The 18,949-nt window shown below is 40.5% G+C and overlaps 1 protein-coding gene across 2 annotated transcripts in view; it reads left to right on the forward strand.

Moving 5' to 3' along the window:
- vsnl1a (visinin-like 1a) overlaps positions 1-18,949 on the forward strand; it is a 40,773-nt gene that overhangs the window by 6,643 nt on the left and 15,181 nt on the right. For both annotated transcript variants that reach the window (XM_071478642.1, XM_071478643.1), the window contains exon 3: positions 6,127-6,293. In XM_071478642.1, the coding sequence (XP_071334743.1) occupies positions 6,132-6,293 (162 nt within the window). In that variant the 5' untranslated portion in view covers positions 6,127-6,131. The remainder of the gene's footprint in view (positions 1-6,126; positions 6,294-18,949) is intronic.

Below are 18,949 nucleotides of genomic sequence, written 5' to 3' on the forward strand. Positions count from 1 at the left end.
ATAGCTTTCATCAAAAATGTATTCACTCCCCAGAGTTTCTTCCTGTTCTGTGTGTGTGTGTGTGTGTGTGTGTGTGTGTGTGTGTGTGTGTGTGTGTGCAGCTGCATCATATATGCTGACAATATGCTCATAATGTGCTTGTGATGCCTTGAGATGCAGCACTTAAGCTTAATTCTTAATGATTTGTGTTGTCCCACGATGCGAAGTGCACACAAACTCACAAACGGGCTCAATCTGTAAAGATGAGGAAGTCTTAAACACACGGGGCACGTACTTGAGTTTATGACCATCACACAGTAATTCAGATACTGTGCGTACATGCTGTATAAATACTCATGTATTTGCCAAATATTTCTAGTACACGCACACAATTGCCCACACACACACATACACAGACACAGACAACTACACAGTGACATAATGGCCAGGCTGTCACACATCTTGTGCTCTCATCTCTCCAGGGACACATCTATCTCCTGCTGCAGCTGCCGTCCTGAGGCTCAGCCCATCTTGTCTCACAGTCTGTAATGTAAGAGAAAAGTGTTGGCAACGTGATGCCAGAGTGCACTGCCTCCCCAGGTTTACTGCAGTACTGAGAGATTTTCTTACATATCACTAAATATGTAGAAGAAGATGAAGAATTAGAGGGTGGTTTGATCTGAGATGTGAGATATTTGGATTGTTTAGTGTCTGCCTGTACAGTATAACCTGAGAATACACTGTATTATGTTCTGTGCAAAGCTGTTTGCTTTTATTCAACGAGCAGTTTCAGTTCAGTAGAAATTTACTGAATCTCAACTGAGCATCAGATCCAGATCGTTTTGAATCCCTCACTAAATATATTTAAGCAGGTAGAGGAGATCACTTGTTCGTAGGGCTGCACAATTCATCAAAATATAATCGCAATATGGCCAAGTGCGATATCTAAATCGCAGGAGCTGCATATTTTTTTTAAATGTGTAAAATGTGTCACAACATTGTTGTGCATTTTTAGCACCATAAGCGCTGTGGTGCTACAGAGACGCCCCCAGCCTACAAATCATATTCTCTAGACGTGAGGGAACATGCTTGTTTGGCAGAAGACCCAACAAAAAATTCACATCATCATCATTATTTTACATTTTGTCCAGTGAAAGTAAAATGCAAAAACGATCATTACAACTGAAATCGCGACTCTTATCACAATTGCAATATCTGCCAAAAATAATCCCAATATGATTTTTTTGCGCATTGTTCAGCCCCACTCGTTTGTGATCAAGTGCCGTAACAAAATACATAATTTAATATTTAAGAAGCAAAACTCAAATATGATTTTTTTAAAAATATATTTATTGGCTGTTTACGCCTTTACTTGACAGGACAGTGCAGAGAGACAGGAATGCCACAATACCACATGAGCATATGTGCCCATGTGGTATTGTGTCCTAACCACTCGGCTGAAGGGTCACCCCCAGATATGATTGATCAAGACCTAAAACTTCACTGCCTGACTGAATGACTGCATGAATGTTTTGTAACATCGCTCTGTGCTTGTACATAAAGAGAGAGGAGAGAAATTGTGTTGAGATTTGTTATGGTCGATACTTGGTCGATACTCAAAGGGGCAATTTTTGTTTCTAGATCTGGAAGGCACAGTAAGGTCTGTTAAGAAATAACTTATCTTTACTGGTTGTCATTTCTAGCTGCCATTATTTGTCCTTATCCTTTCGCAGCATCATCATATAATACACAACCACTCAGTGACATGTTGAGTATTTCACAATGTGACTGATAAAGCTGGGCCAGAAACTACAACTTTATAACAGAAAGCCTGTGTTACAACCTGAGGGAGCAGAGTGCAACAGAGTGAATTGAAAGATACATTTGGGTTGCATTATGGGAAATGTAGGCTCCACTGTTTCTGGATTTTGACCCATGTTACGGACTGTAAGTCAGGATATCTCAGCCTCTGCTGTTTTGATGCTATTTTTAATCTGTCTCTCACAAGTCTCTTAACTTTATGGACATGCGGTACCAAATCACAGGATTACCTCTTTAATGAATCCAGCTCTTTTACTGCCTTCAATCCAAACAAAAATATCAGTGCACAACCCTACTGAAAACTGAAATTCACTTAGAACCAAAAAATAAAATAGTCACCCAACATTACTGGAAAGATAAAACTGAAAAGAGAAGCATTTATTTGAGGCGTGTCAGTGTTTTGGTCCCTTCAATGAATATTGTAGCATCAATTTCACATATCACAAAGATTTATTGTGAATGCTACATGAGTCAGACAGATGTGAGTTTGTGTTCTGAAGGAAAAAAGCTGCTGTTTTGCTGATGTACTGTTGCTCTGTGTGATTATAGTCGTTGCTGAAAATCTCTGGAGACAAATTTAGTCGATTTTCACAATGAATATGCAGTTGAAGGATCACAGGGTCAGTTGTGAATGAGAAAATAGTGCAGCTTCCTTTTTCAGAAGCAGCTGAATGCACTGAGAATGCCCAGCGGGTCATGTTCACACAGGGGTGTTTTTTTTTTTGTGCTCTTGAAATGTTCTTATTCGAGTGATGCAGGAGTTTATCTGGACACTTCTGTGTGCTCATATTGTGGAATCTGTGTCATAAGAACCAGACAGAATATGGCTGGATGAATGGGATGTTGTGGTGCTGTGGCTTTGTGTCCTAGCTCCATAAATGACCCATAATTCTTAGCTGAACTCCCATGACGTCCACAGTGTTCGATGTGAGTGTCAGGTTTAGTAATCAGGGCCTCCTGAGCTGAGACACTGTTGTTTACTTGTATTTGGCAGTCATAAAGAAAAAATAATAGGGTTTTGATTTATACAAATGCAGGTCATCAAAAAACATAGAAAATTAACGATGAGTAGCTGAGTGGACATTCAGCCATGATCATATTTTACATTAAAATGCAGGTTATCCTTCATTAATTCATCAAAGATCTGCTTGAGGTGACGTTTGTTGGTGGGCTGCAGCTTTAGCAGGGGCTTAGCTGATGGCGACGGCGACTTGCAGAGCGATTTTTTGTGTAGAAAAACGACTTTTTAGTAACAGAGTCTGTTCATTGGGAGATGCACAATATATAAATAAACCAGACTGATATATCGGCAATATTATTGCTTATTGCCAATATATTAGTGTCAGTGTATATGTTCCCCAACCTTCAGGAAACTGCAGCACGGAGATGCTGAGCTAGGTTTGAGGTCATTCAGAAACAGTCGCCATTACACATACTGTACATATTACATTATATAAAGTTTGTCGACAAATGTATCTTTACACTGTAAAATCCGTTTCTATCTTGGTCACAGTAAAAAAATAAAATTAAAAAAGTCTAAAGGATCGGTTTCAAGATTGTTGTTTATGTGATGTGTTCATGTTTAAAAGAAGTTACAATCAGCTGATTTATCATTATAGTTATTGATATGGATATCAGCCCTAAACATCCTGTATTGGTTGGGGTATAATGGACAATATAGTATTTCATTTGTAATAGTTTATTTATTCGCTGTATTTGGTTCACAGGCAGTGAAGAGCCATGATTAGTCATTACATAAACTGATCTTCAGTTTTGTACATTATCAATCCAGAGCTCCTCTTTAAACCTGATCCTGCTGCGTCTGGCTGAAAGAATTTTTCAGAGGTGGATTTAAGGGCAAAGTATAACTCTCTTCCTTCGACAAATGGTTCCCAGATTGTGTCCCAGGGACTATCTGAGCTGCTCCTGCAGGTTCCAGACGTTGTTACGAAATGAAGAATTAATTTCATTCTTTTTCTACACTCGGCAAGACGAACTTTTCTGATGCGATGTGTCACTCCCTCCACTGCTCTCGCTCTCTGTCAACAATGTAGACAACCACGTTAGATCAACAGACCTTGCCCACACTTCAGTTTCACATCTTCCTTATATAATTTGGTCCCTGCGGATTGGGGCCTGTATGAAGAAAGACAAACATTACACACCCTGTTCCCTGTTCAGTTCCATCCAGATAGGAAATTTTAGGAAATACCCTTATTCACATTCTTGCTAAGAGTTTGATGAGAACATTGGTAGCACTGTCATATCTGTATGACGCTACAGCTATTTAGATTAGCTTAGTATAAAGTCTGGAAACAGGTGAGACCAGCTCCAGACCCAGTCCACGAGTAAGAAAATGCAAAACCCTGCCTTATAGTCTCTAATAGTCACATTCGTTATCACTCCAGTAAAAACACAAGTCGTCGTTTTTACACTTTGTTTTTGTAAAGAAATGGACAAAACTTTTGGTCAGGTCAGTTTTTTCCCCCAGTTTCCAGTCTTAATGCTAAGCTAAGCTAACGGAATGTTAACTGTAGCTTTATGTTAAACTAACAGACATGGGAGTGGTAATCAGGAAGACAGCTAATATGTGAAATATTCCTTAAAAGTAGTATCGAAGTTTATATGTTTTAGCCTTTATCCTTCCTTCCGTTGAACTGTTCGTTACAGTATGAACTTGCAGAGGCCCATATAAGATAATGTACCACGGAGGATCCTTCCTCTATTGTTAAGTGTTGTTGACCAGCAGTGGTGGAGCTGTCAGCAGGGACTGTTATGGAAACAGGTTTGGAAACACGTTGGCTGCTGAAAGGCGTTCGTGAGCAATGGCGTGACAAAATCAAACCCAGAAGATGATCAGTAAGCAGGCCGGGATGCCGTGAAAAACACTGTGTTAATTTAGTCATTTCTTGCAGTAACAAGGTTGCTGTTTGGCAGCCAACTTCGGAGTTGGATGTTGGAGCGTCTTTGAACGCACCACAGGGAGCATGTTTAAAACGGTCTCTGCTCACTGTGTCATTGCTACAAAACAGCCATGAGAAGCTGGCGTTAAAAACAGGCTGCAAAGAGATGTACTGCCTACCTCAAGTCAATTTTAGGGGTCTGTGCTGATTTTCAAAACATATCGAAATAAAAACTTAGGACATGACCATAAGGAAATGGAGCTTAGTAAAAACCAATGCATAAAGGCAGGCCTCAGTAAATGACTGCGGCACCTCTTGGATGTTTGCCTGAGTCTCCCTCCTCACGCCCGTGCATGCAGAGACAGATTGGCACCACACATACTGTTGCTGCCTCACATCTCCCTTGGTCTATTCAAGCTGAAGAGGTTTAATGAAACATCTCAGCAGAGAGAGCATGTGTAGAAATGTTCCGAACCTCTAACCATCTTTTCCAAATTATGATAATTAGGGGGGGTGGCTGATGAACTAATCGAGGCCATAAAGTGGCAGCATCAGCACCGTGCAGACACAAACAGCGAGACACAGAAGCAGCTGGGTGCAAGCAGCTGCAGTGGAGAAATTAAGGGACATTAAATAGCAAAGCACACTTGAGTTCTTCTAAAAAGTCACAGCAGGCCAACTACTTTAAGATGTCATTATTACCCTTTATCAAAACCCAGACACGCTCACTATTTGGCGAAGAAATTGCTAAAGGCAACAACAGGAAATCACAAAAGGTTTGATTGGGAAAAAAAATCACATTTTAATAAGCTTGAGCTTGTAATATTGAAAAAAGAAAGGCAGGGTGATCACTTTTCCTCACTACAAACTGATTGAAATTATTGGGGTGAAAACCTATTTATATTGCGCAGTCCTCAGGCTATTTTATTTTGGCTTGAAAATAAGTTCAGTTGATGTTTTCTTAAGGAATTTAATGTAAAAACTCAGACTTAATTTAAAAGGTTACCTAAAAATAAGACAGCAATAAACAAACAAAACTGGGACAAGAAGCTGCTCAAAGACAGAAAAAGAAGGATGCATGTCTTACAAAAGGATTAGGACTAATAGGACTAATTTCCCACATGTGACACTATTCCTGAGCCTCATGTTACAGTCCATTTGTTTTAAAGCGTATTTTTAGCAGGAGCTTTGGTTTACACTTTCACAGTTCTCTACAAGTCTGTTTTCAGCCTTGATGAATCACTCTTCCAAACGCCTTTTAGCGGAGGTTCATATCAAGGAGAAGCCTTTCTTTGTGTTCTGTATGAATTGAAAAATGTCAAACATTATTCATTTTGTGTATGTGTGTGTGCCTCTGTGTGTGTGTGTGTGTGTGTGTGTGTGTGTGTGTGTGTGTGTGTGTATGTCTGTGTCCGGTTTGCAGGCAAAATGGGGAAACAGAACAGCAAGCTGACCCCTGAAGTGATGGAGGATCTGGTGAAGAACACAGAGTTTAACGAGCACGAGCTGAAGCAGTGGTACAAGGGATTCCTGAAGGACTGTCCCACCGGGCGACTCAACCTGGAGGAGTTCCAGCAGCTCTATGTCAAGGTGAAGCTCCACTGACTCACTTCTTAGGCAGCAGACTTGATGGATTAAAGCACGTATGCTTCGACACTCGTTTTATGCGCACACACACAGACTCACGGAGTATATAGATCTGACTTAGGTTCAGAAAACCCACTGGAAAGTTCAGCCACAACAGCAGGGCCCGGTCCAGTACAACCAGGCTGTTCACGTGACAGTTTATTAGACTTAAGCAGAGAATAACATGGTGTCAGACAGGAAATAGTAGCTACATAAAACATTGCTGAACTAATAATCATCGCTGTGGATATAATATAAAGATGGTTGATTTAGCACCCCCTGAAAATCTCATTAATTTATTGTATTAAAGGGGCTGTTTATAAGTTTTGCTATCACTACGTAGCATTAGCATTAACAGCTGTTTACTTACCAGTCTAGAAGATATGTTGTGAGTTCAGCATCAAGCTCAATTCCTTTACTCACCAAGAGCTGTCTCTGAAGGTGGAAAGAAACACCAAAGTTCTTGTCACATTTTTCTTCTACTGAAGTTAGCATGCTAACCAGCTAGCCCTGACCCGTCTCGTCACTTTCCAATACCGAGTCACTGTAGCCTCCAATCTGCCCTGAAGACGTAGCGCTGCTCAGAAGGCGTATTATAACCTCTTGTGTTGTAAACACAACGATAGCTGAAGCTCTTGTCAAGTGACCACCATCTGGCAAGAAACCACATTTGGCAAAGAAACTTACAAATACCCCCTTTAACGACAAGTGAATGGTTTATTATTTTAAGAAAAAGCTAAGATAGGAAAGTTGTACGAGCTTGTAGAACATTAGGAAATTCCAATAAGGTGAATTGGTTCAGTTTGTTGTCAAACTTTTTGGTTTAAGGTTCAACAATTGATTGTTTTTTGGGGATGGTGGACACTGACACATCATCACCGTATAGTTGTTATAGTAAGCAGAAACAGAGCTATGAGAGTGAACTGAAATATTGAAGTTTCAGGAAAATGCAAATAAATTAGGTTAAATGTGTCATTTCTTATTATGGTGGTTGGGTTTTGTTTGGATTCATGATACTATTCATATTTCTATGTTAAATAATTTATTCATAGTACAAATTAGTACAAATTTCCCATGAGGAGAAACAGTCATAGTGTTAGCTGCAGTAACAGTTGTAGAATAGTATCGTATCATCATTAGCAGAAGCATCAGTGTCTGTTATTTGCTATTTGTCAGCCCAACAAAATGCACTCTAAATGGGTTTTCCCACAGTTGGTATTAACAGGGTTAACAGGGTTGGTTGGAGTCATGAATAAACTCCGAATCACCACAAAAACCATTGAGGGAAATTTCATTCCCATTATAAACCCTGCTAGATTTCAGCCGGCATGCTGCCATGTTCCCACTTTCACCCTTCCTGTATCTGGGCAGAAAACCAGCAGAGAGGCAGATATCAGAGGCACTCAGATGATTATCTTCCTATGCTAATATGTAGTCTAGCGTATCTCATTACCTCTGACAGAGCAGAGTGAATTTATGCCATGATTTATTCATTTAGTCTTATGAAAGAGGGAGGAACACACTCAGAAACAATGATGATCTCATAATGAAAGAGAAATGAGAATAAAATGGCAATAAGTGGCTTCAAATATAGACTTAAACAAATATTCACCATTACCAGGAGTTTTTCTACAGCTATTATTAACACCACAGTCTGCTCCTGATAATACAAATGAATAAAGAGGGTTTTCCTGGCACAAAATAAAGCACATTTGATTGCTCAACTGTGACCCTGAACCTTAATTTATTTATTTGTAATAGAAAAATAACTGTACACATGTGGCAGGTCCTAAGTAGGTGCATGAGGAAGCCCTGACTGTGACTTTGATAATCTTATAACTATTACATTTTTAAAGGTCCTGTATTTTACATTTTTCCTGTGTTTTATTTGAACTGTTGATATCAATAAGAAGATATATTTGTGGTTTTAAGACCCAAAAACCATCTCAGTGTAGTTTTACATCTCCTCTCTCAGGCTTCTTTCTGGAGCTCTAGTAACAACAGGGCGGTGAGCCCTCATAAAAAGCAGGATACATATGATTTATAGTACATTGAGGGTATTCAATTTCAACACAATGTGATTATTTAAACTTGAAAAACAAAGTTAAAGTCATGGACTTACCTATACCTTGACGTTGCTTTAATCAGTTCAATCTGGCTCATAATACTGTGAACAGAGTAATACTGTATGTCCCTATCTTGCAGTTATATCAAGTGTTCTCATGTAAGGAAGTGCTCTGAGTAATGTAAGAATAGGTATTAATCTTTTATCACTGGTGCCAGGAAATGCCTCATAACCAGAGGGAGCTGCAGTTACATAAGGCACGCTTGGGCTCTGGGGGTCATGGGTGCACTTCCTCTAAATGCTGGATCTCATGCATCAGCTGTGACCAGAAAAGACAAAAAAAAAATCTTTGAAACATCAGAAATAAGTGAAGGTATGGCTGCGATGATTTAAGAAAGTGTATAGAAAGCACATCTGTCACCACAGTGATTGAAATTTTCTATTTGGACCATTTTATCTCATTAAAACCTACTGAAAAGCACCAAAATCCCAAATAACCTTGACTCCTGGGAAATAAGAGAGAGTTGGCAGCTGTGTTAGAGAGACACAAACACAGCAGGGATCAGATGGAAGATCCCCCAAAATCTCTTAACGGCACAATATGACAGTATGCAGGCAGGGAGATCTGCAGCTGCACAGAGGGGGCAACACGGCTCACATCTAAAGGGGTCTTGTAGGCTTCTGGGTAAATCCTGTTATTGATGTATCCTATTGTGTTTCTAGGCAACAGCGTATCAGTGATGGTGCTTTATTTAAATCCAGAGGGCTGATAAGTGGAAAAAGCGGTTTGCCATGACCTCACATTAACGGGACAGATTGTTCCTGTGAAGAGTGACTGTGTGTGTGTGTGTGTGTGTGTGTGTGTGGTGGGGAGGGGGGGGGTCATATGTTTAGTGGGAGGGAGAGGGAGACAGAACAGTGTGTTTGTGTCAGTTTAAAGTGAGAAACAGAGATGGGAAAAGTAAGCAAGTGAAACAAAGTGTATATACATTATTTATTAGTCATTAGCTCCAATAGACAATGTTGAAATGTGCAAAATGATATGTGTGTGTGAGTGAGTGTGCGTGCTCTTGTGAGTCTGTGCCCTCGCTGTGCATGCTTGCATGAGATAGGCTACGTTCTGTTTACACCTGTGCACGCTCGCCCCTGCACCTTCACATCTCCCAGCAGATCTGCACAGGTGACATTTGTCCAGCAGCCCTCCCTGACAGGGTGCTAAACGCCGGGTTACCTCCACCCAGCTGCCTGCCTGTTTCGGGTTGGACATAGACATAGACATTTTTCTGTTCTTCCTACTGTGCCCTGTCTCTCACTGCTTTAATTCCCACTGCCTTTGTGGTGGTAATCATCTCTTAGGTTGTGAGAAGCGAGGGAGAGGAAGGCAGACTGATAAAGAGGAAGAGCTGAAGGGGAGAAGCATCAGAGAACATGAGGAGAGGAGGAAACAGAGGAGAGAGAGAAAGCAGGTGTAGCATGTCGGCTGGAAATAATGAGTATTCGTATCTGAGGGCAGTCTGTGATGTTCATGTGTGATACAGTGTTGTAGCAGTCTGCAGTATTTCTTTATATACTTTAACCAGTATAATCACCCAGTGCAGTTTCATTTGATCAGGTCTGGAGGCTCATGAATCACTTGGTATATCATTATAAAAGAACTCATTAAAAGGAAAAGAGATCAAGTTTTTCAAACAGTCAGATTGCTCCTATATATATTTTATATTGACTTGATGATGTGCTGCATTCAGAGGTGTGGTCAGAGACAGACAGATGCATTAAGATTTTAGATGAAATTGAGATGTAATAACACAATTTGAATGGTCATTTATATGTTTAAACGGAATAGCTTATTTAAATGGATGGATGGATGATGGATGGATGGATGATGGATGGATGATGGATGGATGGATGATGGATGGATGGATGGATGGATGGATGGATGGAAGTCTTCTTTAGTTAATGATTTGTAGAAGAAAAATACTACTTATGTTTTATTAATTGTGATTATTGATTTTTTAAGGCTGTGATTACATCTCACAGGATCTTATCGATACATACATAAGTATAAATGTTGAACAGGGTTGCACTGTTGCACAATATAACTCAGTTAATTCATTTACTTCACTCAAAAATATTAAGTTACCCATATGATCTGTGTGTGTGAACTGTTCCAGTGACATTCATCTGTTTCCATGTAAAACAGATGCTGCTGGAGGCTCGGTGACACAGGGACTCCTGACAGGGCTGGTTGGTAAACTGCTGGGAACATGCTAGCTTTAGCAAGCCAGAGCTGACAGTCACTCTCTGTTTACTCTGTACTGTGCCATTTACTCCCCTTTGGCATTTTGTTCTTAGTATTTCATCCAGTTTCAGTTATGGAAGAGGAGACAAAGGCTACGATAGCTTCCTCCATTTCAGTCTCTCTGTTCCCTCAGAGCTCAGCATCGTCAACATGTTGGTCAAATTTGGGCGTCAGAGTTTAACTTGGCGAGAAGAATGAAGTGAAGATTTACTCTGTTCTCACAAGCACTTATTGCCATTGAAATGAATCAATTTGACCACAGCATGTCAACATTTTTCTGCTGTGACTGGGCTCTAATAAAGTTAGAGTCAGCATTTTTTCAACATTAATTAATCTGTTGATAATCTTTCTGATTAATAAATTGCATATATATTAGGGCTGTCAGCCCTAATCGCGATAAGATTAAGGACCGAGTGTAACAGGTTATTTTTTTAATCGTGTTAATCGTGTGCCTTCAAAGATTCTTTATTTCACACCGTCACTGCTGCTGTTACCAAAGATTCTACAGCGCTATGTTCTAGAATCCTTGTCTGCTACTATTTTGACCCCTTGAAGCACCCTTACTTGTTGTCACGCTGCCACAGACACTTCCTACAAAGATTTTCCATAGCGGAGCAAGATGCTTCATGGCAAGTCATGTCTATGGGAGCAAAAGGGGGACGGTTCTGGTCTGCATCAAGGGGCGTGTCAGGAGACCTAAAGTGTTTAAATCCAAGATCAAATGAGTTAGAAAATAAGAATATAACTGATGCAGAGCTTGTTTATGGGTAAATAAATTATGAGACATCTTCATAATTACATGTCAGACATTTTTTTTTATTATTATTTTTTGGGGCTTTTTGTGCCTTTATGATAGATCAGTGGAGACGGACAGGAAAGGGGAATGACATGCAGGAAAGAGTCAGACTGATCGGGAGTCGAACCGGTGACTGACCACTCGACTACCAGGCCGCCGTACATGTCAGACATGCTAACGTTAGCTTCTAGTTCAGACAGACTGATGGTTATGTGTTGTCAAGTAAGAGAAAACAGTTCTGAAATGCAAAATAATAGAATTTTCATCATGTGATAAAACACACAATTAATCGCGATTAACTATTGAAATTCATTAATTAAAATTAATCATGATTAAGAAACAATTTTTCGTTTGACAGCCCTATTAGTGTCAAAAAACAACTAATAGGCACAGCCCAGTGTAAGATAGTTTCAGATGACTTGTTTTAGTCTAAAAACCAAAAGATTCAGTTTACAGTGATGTAAAACAGAGCAAAGGCAGAACTAACACATGTTTGGTGTTTTTCCTCGACAAACTTTTCTGTAGATCAGATGTTCGAATAGTGGACTAATTGTTTCAGCACATACTCATAGCTATTGGTGCCAATCATTGAATCATTAACTCAGACTCACTAAGCCTAATTCCATCATGATACCAAGAGAAAATGTTCCTCTTGGGTTAAAACATCACTCTGCACTCAGAGGTTTTGGTGTGATGACACCTTGTCCGTCTTGGTTCAAGAGGAGCGTCACTCTTCATAAATCCTGGTCGGGCTCTGCAGGATCATTAAACGGATTTTTGTTTCCCGGGGGATTTGCACTTTAAGTGGCGTTGCCAATGCCAGACAGTCAGATAAAAAATGGGAGAGTGGTTTCCGTGACGATTCACACTCGAGCTCCTGCGTGCACAGTGTGTGAGATTTCTCATCGCTGACACGCCGTCTGCCCTGGGAGCCGTTTGTAACAGGATAACGACACCCCCTGAAATGTTAAGGTGATAGATTTTGTCACTAGATTTTTTTCTCAAGCTTGATGCATGCAGAGACAGCAGCCATACTCGCAGGCAGCCATGAACACACAGACACACACACACACACACACACACATGATCCATGAACATCCAAAACACATTCATCCTTTTGTTTAAAACAGAAAAATGCTGAAAAATGTAACCATTAATGCTCCTGTTGTACATGTTGTGTGTCTGTCTTTACAGTGTGTTAGTATGTTGACACTAACATGAAGCGAGCATCGATCCTGTTGGTCTCCTGCCAGCTGGTGTTGTGTTGTTGTGATGAGGTGATGAGTCAGTACAGTGGACCTCATTATGGTTTCTGCTGCACACAGCATCTCTCTGTCTCTTCTCCTCACATCACTCTCTTATTGTTTCTCACACACACACAGAAATACAGCAAAACGGGAAGCAGGTTTATGTTTTCACTTGTAGTTTGTATCTGTGGAAACTTGTGTATAAAATGTATTTTTAGGTCTTTGGGGTCAAAGGTCATAGTTAAGTGTCGTCGTACATGAGGTTGGGACAGAGTCTGACATCTTGAAGTGAGAAATGTGAACATTTAACTCCTGGTTTGTTGCTCCAGATGATATAAAGGGGGAAAGGAAGGCCTTGCTGTAAGTTTGAAGCACTGTTGTGACACTGAAATACACACACACACACACAAACACAGACACAGTAACACACACACAAACACAGACACACAGATGCTGACCTGAATATGGATGTATGGATGGATTCCACTCTGTTGCATCTCGCTTGCAAAGCCTCAAGGCTTTTCCTGTTGACGGGTGTGGAGGGTGTGTGTGTGTGTATGTGTGTGTGTGTGTATGCGTGCACCACTGACCATTCAGTAGCACTGACTGTGAGATTCCCCTTTGTTTCCCCACAACACACACACAGACACACACACGCAGACAGACAGACACGTCGCTGGGCAGACTGACAGGAAGGTAAATGGAGCGACAGACAGACCCTGACATCATCTGGCTGAGAGCCTGATTCTGTGAGGAAACATATGTCACCTGATCACAGGAGACAATGGACAGACAGAGGAGATGCACTGTTAGATTGACGTGCAAAATTAGCTTTAAGAGCCTTTTCCCATGATGAGCTATTTGGAGGCTGTTTTGTAATAATTTGGAAAGAGGTCGCTGCAGTGGTTTGTTGAGCACTCTCCTTTCAGTAACACTGTGCTAAACATTGACTCTCATACAACCATAATTTAGAGCCAGATGATAAAGATGAAATTACTATTGTTTTTTTTTCTTATGGTGATATATTCAATATGACAAAAAATCATAATTGCAAATTAACTAAACTGGTGCAATAAACTGTGATGAAATTTCATCCTAACTGATAAAGGTGATATCAATTTTTGACAGTTCAAAACGTCGGATTAAATACATTTTACATTTTTAACCCTTAAATTTTCTTATCAAAGAAGAAATGAAATGTACCCAGCAGCACTCATCCCTGCCCTCTGGTGGAGAAACTATGTCATGGTGCCACAGTTTTTAACCACGTCAAACGTGTCTTTGGTGTTTATGTACTGAAGGTTTTTTTTGTTTCAGACAGACAAGTGAGGACTTTTGAGGTATTGTAATCATACAGAGCAGCTAACCAGGACTTAGCCCTGTCCTCGCTGATACTTTCTGCCAGGCTTGAGATTTTTTACTCAAGTCCCAGAAGAATCAGAGAATAGAGCTACACAGCACAAACCTTTCAAACGTTCTTCTCTACAGTAAAATGATTTAAAATAAGATTCATCATCCAGCGACGGACTGTACACACTGAGATATGTCTGTGACAAGCTAAAATCAGTAACTAAGCCTGCCTGTTGTATGAGCCAGGACTGTAAAGTCAAACTTAACTACACAATCACTGTATAATCGTACCATCACTATACAGCTTCTCCTAAAGTCGCTGAAGAATAATATGGAAACATCGCTCCAACCCCACACTAAGGAAAAGTATGAGTATGTTTTTCGTGCTTCTTATTTCTCTAACCCTCTTCAGTATTTTGATTAGATTTTTTAAAATGTATTTATTTGCACACATAAAATATGACAAATACATTGTATATAATTTTTTTTAAATGAACTGAACGTGCAGGTGAGGTAAGAAACCCATCGAGGGCTCATGATAAACTTCACCTCAACGTAAAAAAAAAAATAGATCATACAAAATGAGAAAAAAATTTAAAAAATAATGACGATTATAGTAATAATAATAAATGAAATAAAACAAACAAGTATATGTATACCCTGTTATTATATTTTCATTATTTTATTTTGTTTATGCCCTTTAATAGCTATGAGTGTGTATGTCACTGTGAGAGTGGGGGGACACTACAAAGCTTGTTACTCCTAATGCCTTAATGATGTTGCATAATACCAACTGCCCCTCCCCCTTTCCTCACTGTATATATCCTTCCTCCTCTACAACAAAAAGGAAACAAGGCTTTCTTTTGCATCTTTCCTCTCCTCCATCTCTCTCCTTGCCCACTTCCTCGCTCCCCTCCCCTCCTCTTTGTCCGAGTGGGCTCGTGCCTGCCATTCTCTAAAAATAGCTTTTGTCATCTCAGAAGCTCTCATGTCGTTCTCCGTCGTCACAGTGCACACACACACACACACACACACACACGCACGCACGCACACACGCACACACACACACACACACAGAGCTGAGTGGTGTGTATGACGGCGAGAAATTCTGTTTATGTGGTTTAACAACACGAAAGACTTTGTGTTCACTTGAGAAAATCTCTATTTATGAGTCACACTGTGACTGTGCTCAAATCCACAAACAACCCTGACTCTTTATTCAGGTTAGAAGACGACCAGGTATGAGACGAGCTTTGTGTCGCACAGACAGCGATGATAATTCAGGACAAAATGACTCACTCATTATGGTAGTGAGTAGTTTATTATGTTTGGAAAGCACAGGGGGAGGGGAACCTGACAGTGAATTAGCAGACTGTAATTTTCACAAAGACAAACATAGTTTTTTCCACTGTGAGTTTTCCCCTCGTCGTTCATAACAGAAAATTGGCGTCAATTGCTGAGGGCGTGTGTGTCAGCGTTTGCAGACGAGGTGCATCTGAAATGAGCGAAAAACAAACGGACGGATGATTAGATTTATAAAAATTAATTTGCTCTTGACCCATCAGCTGCTCTCTGGCCTCTTCGCAGTGTCTCACTCTGGACTTTGAAGTTGTAATTGAATTATTTAGCTTTCAGTCTCACTGCTGCTGCTGCTGCTGAGGTGTGAGAGGAGGAAAGAGGGAGTCAGTGTGTGTGCCTTTTGATGCACAAAGTAAGATAACAGGGCCTGTCCTGTTCAGAGTGAGCTGCGGAAAAACCATTAGCACATCCTTTGTGAGAAGCCGTGGCTACAAAGCTGCAGTGAGGTGCTGGTGAGAATTCAACTCAGTTTCAACTCAATTTTATTTGTATAGCACCAAATCATAATATACATCATCTTAAGGCACTTTACAGGGTAAAACCTTTTAACAGGAAGAAACTTCCAACAGAGCCAGACTCAGGGTGGGCGGCCATCTGCCTCCACTGGTTTGGTTTGGGAGGAGGAAGATGGGGACGGGGGAGGAGAGAGAGAGAGACCAGGAACAGCTGTTGATTGTTAATCCACCCATGAAGAAGAATGAGTCACTAAAAGTTGGAAGTTTGACCTTATTGTTGAGGGAGACACTTGTTGTTCATACTTTTAATTTCTACCATGTATGAGTAGAAAGACAAAACCACACAGAACAGGATAATGTTTGTAGTATTTGTTTTGACAATTACTAAACTGCTGGTTTGAATACATGAATTATACCCAGAGATTAGATGAAGTTAAATATGCACTGGAGGTCAAGTCAGGTCGTCTCTGTAAATAAAGTGGCCTTGTTAATCAATGGCGTGGCCCTCCTCAGTGCTTTGGAGGAGGACATTATTAGATCAGGAGCGTTAGCTTTCCCCTCTCCTCCTCCTCCTCTGCAGCTCTCTCCAGTTTTTATTTCCTCATTTTATGGCCTTTTGTAATCACTGTCGTTGGTTGCTGTCCGCTTTTGTTCAGGCTGCTAACTCTCTCTGTCGCAGCTTCATTTATATTTTCATTCACCCTCCATATTAATAAATTTTAAAAAATGATATTTTTGTAAATATGCTCAGTACTAATGTTACTGCAGCCACAGCAGTAGACCACTTCCTGAAGTAATTGTCCAGAGAGAAACTGGTCATTTGTCCAGTCACAATAACTTAACTCCACTAACTGCTTGACAGAATTAATAAAAAGTATTAATACAATTAAAGAAATAATAAATGATAAATATAATATAATAATAAAGATAATGTGGCTGTTAGATCACAGATACAGGCAGCTTCAGCTGTTTTTTTCAGATACAGCTGATCAAAAACATTTAATTATGGCAGAAAAAAAACAACAACAAAAAACAGTTGATAATGTTCAGTGTTGAAAAGTGAAATATTTTTTACTTTGACAGTGAATATTTCAGAAATAATTGAATACTAAGGGGGTCAGTAACATGAATAAATACCCACAGATGTGACTCAACATGTCAACAGAGCTGAGGCGTCTGGTGGTTCACCTGCTAGAGCACTAACCATAAAGGCTGCGTCCTAACTGCAGCGGCCTGGGTTCAAATCCGACCTGTGGCCCTTCCCTGCTGTCATCCCCTCTCTCTCTCTCTCCCTGACTTTCCTGTCTCACTCTTTCTCACTGCAACTTTCAAATAAAGGCAAAAAATAACCTAAACAAAAAACATTTAAGCAGAGCTTTGTGAAGACCAGCACAATAACACACGGACCTCAGTTTAGTGGAGGAAAGACTGGATTATTAGAGTCTGTCCTCACAGTGAACTCTGTATTTAAATGGGACATTTTGTCCTTCATGTGAATGCTACAAGCCTCCTTCACTTAACACTGAGCAGATGCACAATAACTCAGTCTATGAGAGAAGCGATCACTGGTGTTAGTGCGACGTGGATGAATTAATCAGTCATTGATCCTGAGATCAGTTTTCCAGGCCGCAGGCAAAAGACGCCACAGTCACCAGCTCGACCACAACAGGGTTTTTGATCCTACAGAGCTTTAAAAAATGAGATACAGGATGTAGAGCTGGAAAAAAATATCTAAACCAACATTTAAACATCATTTAAAATGTTAACTCAGTCCTAGTAAAAAAATACTGCCATGTGTTCACTCGTGTCATCCTTCTTCTTCTTCTTCTGTTTGTTTTATGGCCATTTGACATTGAGCTTATTGGTGTATGACAGCCAGAGTGTGGATCAATTAATAGACTTCACATCTAATTTCCCGAGAAAAAAAAAAAAAAAACCCACACGCATTAACATCCACAGACACCCTAAACTGCACTTTATCCTCCATACTTTGGACCTAAAATATCCGATGTTTTTATCTATGAAATAAAAAAGAGAACAGTTCTGCTTCATGTATTTTGACCATGGTAACTGTCATAGATTGTATGTCTTTACATTTGCTACCTATCACCTGGATTTTCCAAGTCTAGTAACTCCACCCCAGATTCTAACCCTGGGTTACCTCCTGGCTTGAAAAGACATTGAGTTTTAACAAACAGCAGTTTAAGCAGCAGTTTAAAACTGGTTAGTGTCAGAAGAACAGTGATATAAAGCTGCAGCACGGAGCAGCCAACACCCCCTGTTGGCCAGAACAAACCCAACACGAGACCTCCACCCGTCTGCTCTGCTGCCTGGTTTTTCTCTCCGGCCTGTTTTTTATTCACATTAAAAATAGGGACATTTCCAGGGACATGTTCCAGCTGGGGGCAGGCCACCATAAACAGGGACTGTCCCCTGAAATCAGGGACGTCTGGTCACCCTACCGTAAGTGAAAGTGAAGTCACAGACTTTTGAATAATTTCGATGTCAGAAATGTGGTTATAAATGAATCTAATGTGAAGGAGAGGCGGCAGCAGCTGTGGGAGCAGAGAGGTGAAGGGAGCGTCTTGTGTCCGACAGTCCACACAGAGAGTGAGCGAGGTCTCCATACCTGGGAGAAGAGGACAGAGAAGAGGGGAAAGAGAACATTGGTTCAGCTTAATTAACACATTAATTCACTACACAACAAAACCAGAGCACGGCTGATTATTTATAGCAGTCAGCTGGCAAAGCTGCAGACTGTTTGTGGTGCAGGTGTGCTTTAAATGGGTCACAGACTCGTCTGTTACTCGTGGGTCCCCGTGTCGGGAGAATACAGCTGGCTCTGTGTTTGCATGCACCTCAAGGTTAGAATAAATACACATTAAACAGAGCTCCTTGGCTTTTATAAATGTTGGGGGATGTGAGCCGTTCAGACAGCGAGCGGGTGTTTTACCTCTCTCTGAGTTCAGTGGAAATGAGAATGAGGCAGCAGCGAGCACAAACACATGAATGTTTGCAGGCAGATTCAGAAGTGTGAAGTGTTTTCAGA

This window comes from Trachinotus anak, unplaced genomic scaffold (genome assembly GCF_046630095.1).
Source record: "Trachinotus anak isolate AG129_WGS33_773 ecotype Australia unplaced genomic scaffold, CSIRO_AGI_Tana_v1 ptg000005l, whole genome shotgun sequence".
Taxonomy (NCBI): Eukaryota; Metazoa; Chordata; class Actinopteri; order Carangiformes; family Carangidae; genus Trachinotus; species Trachinotus anak.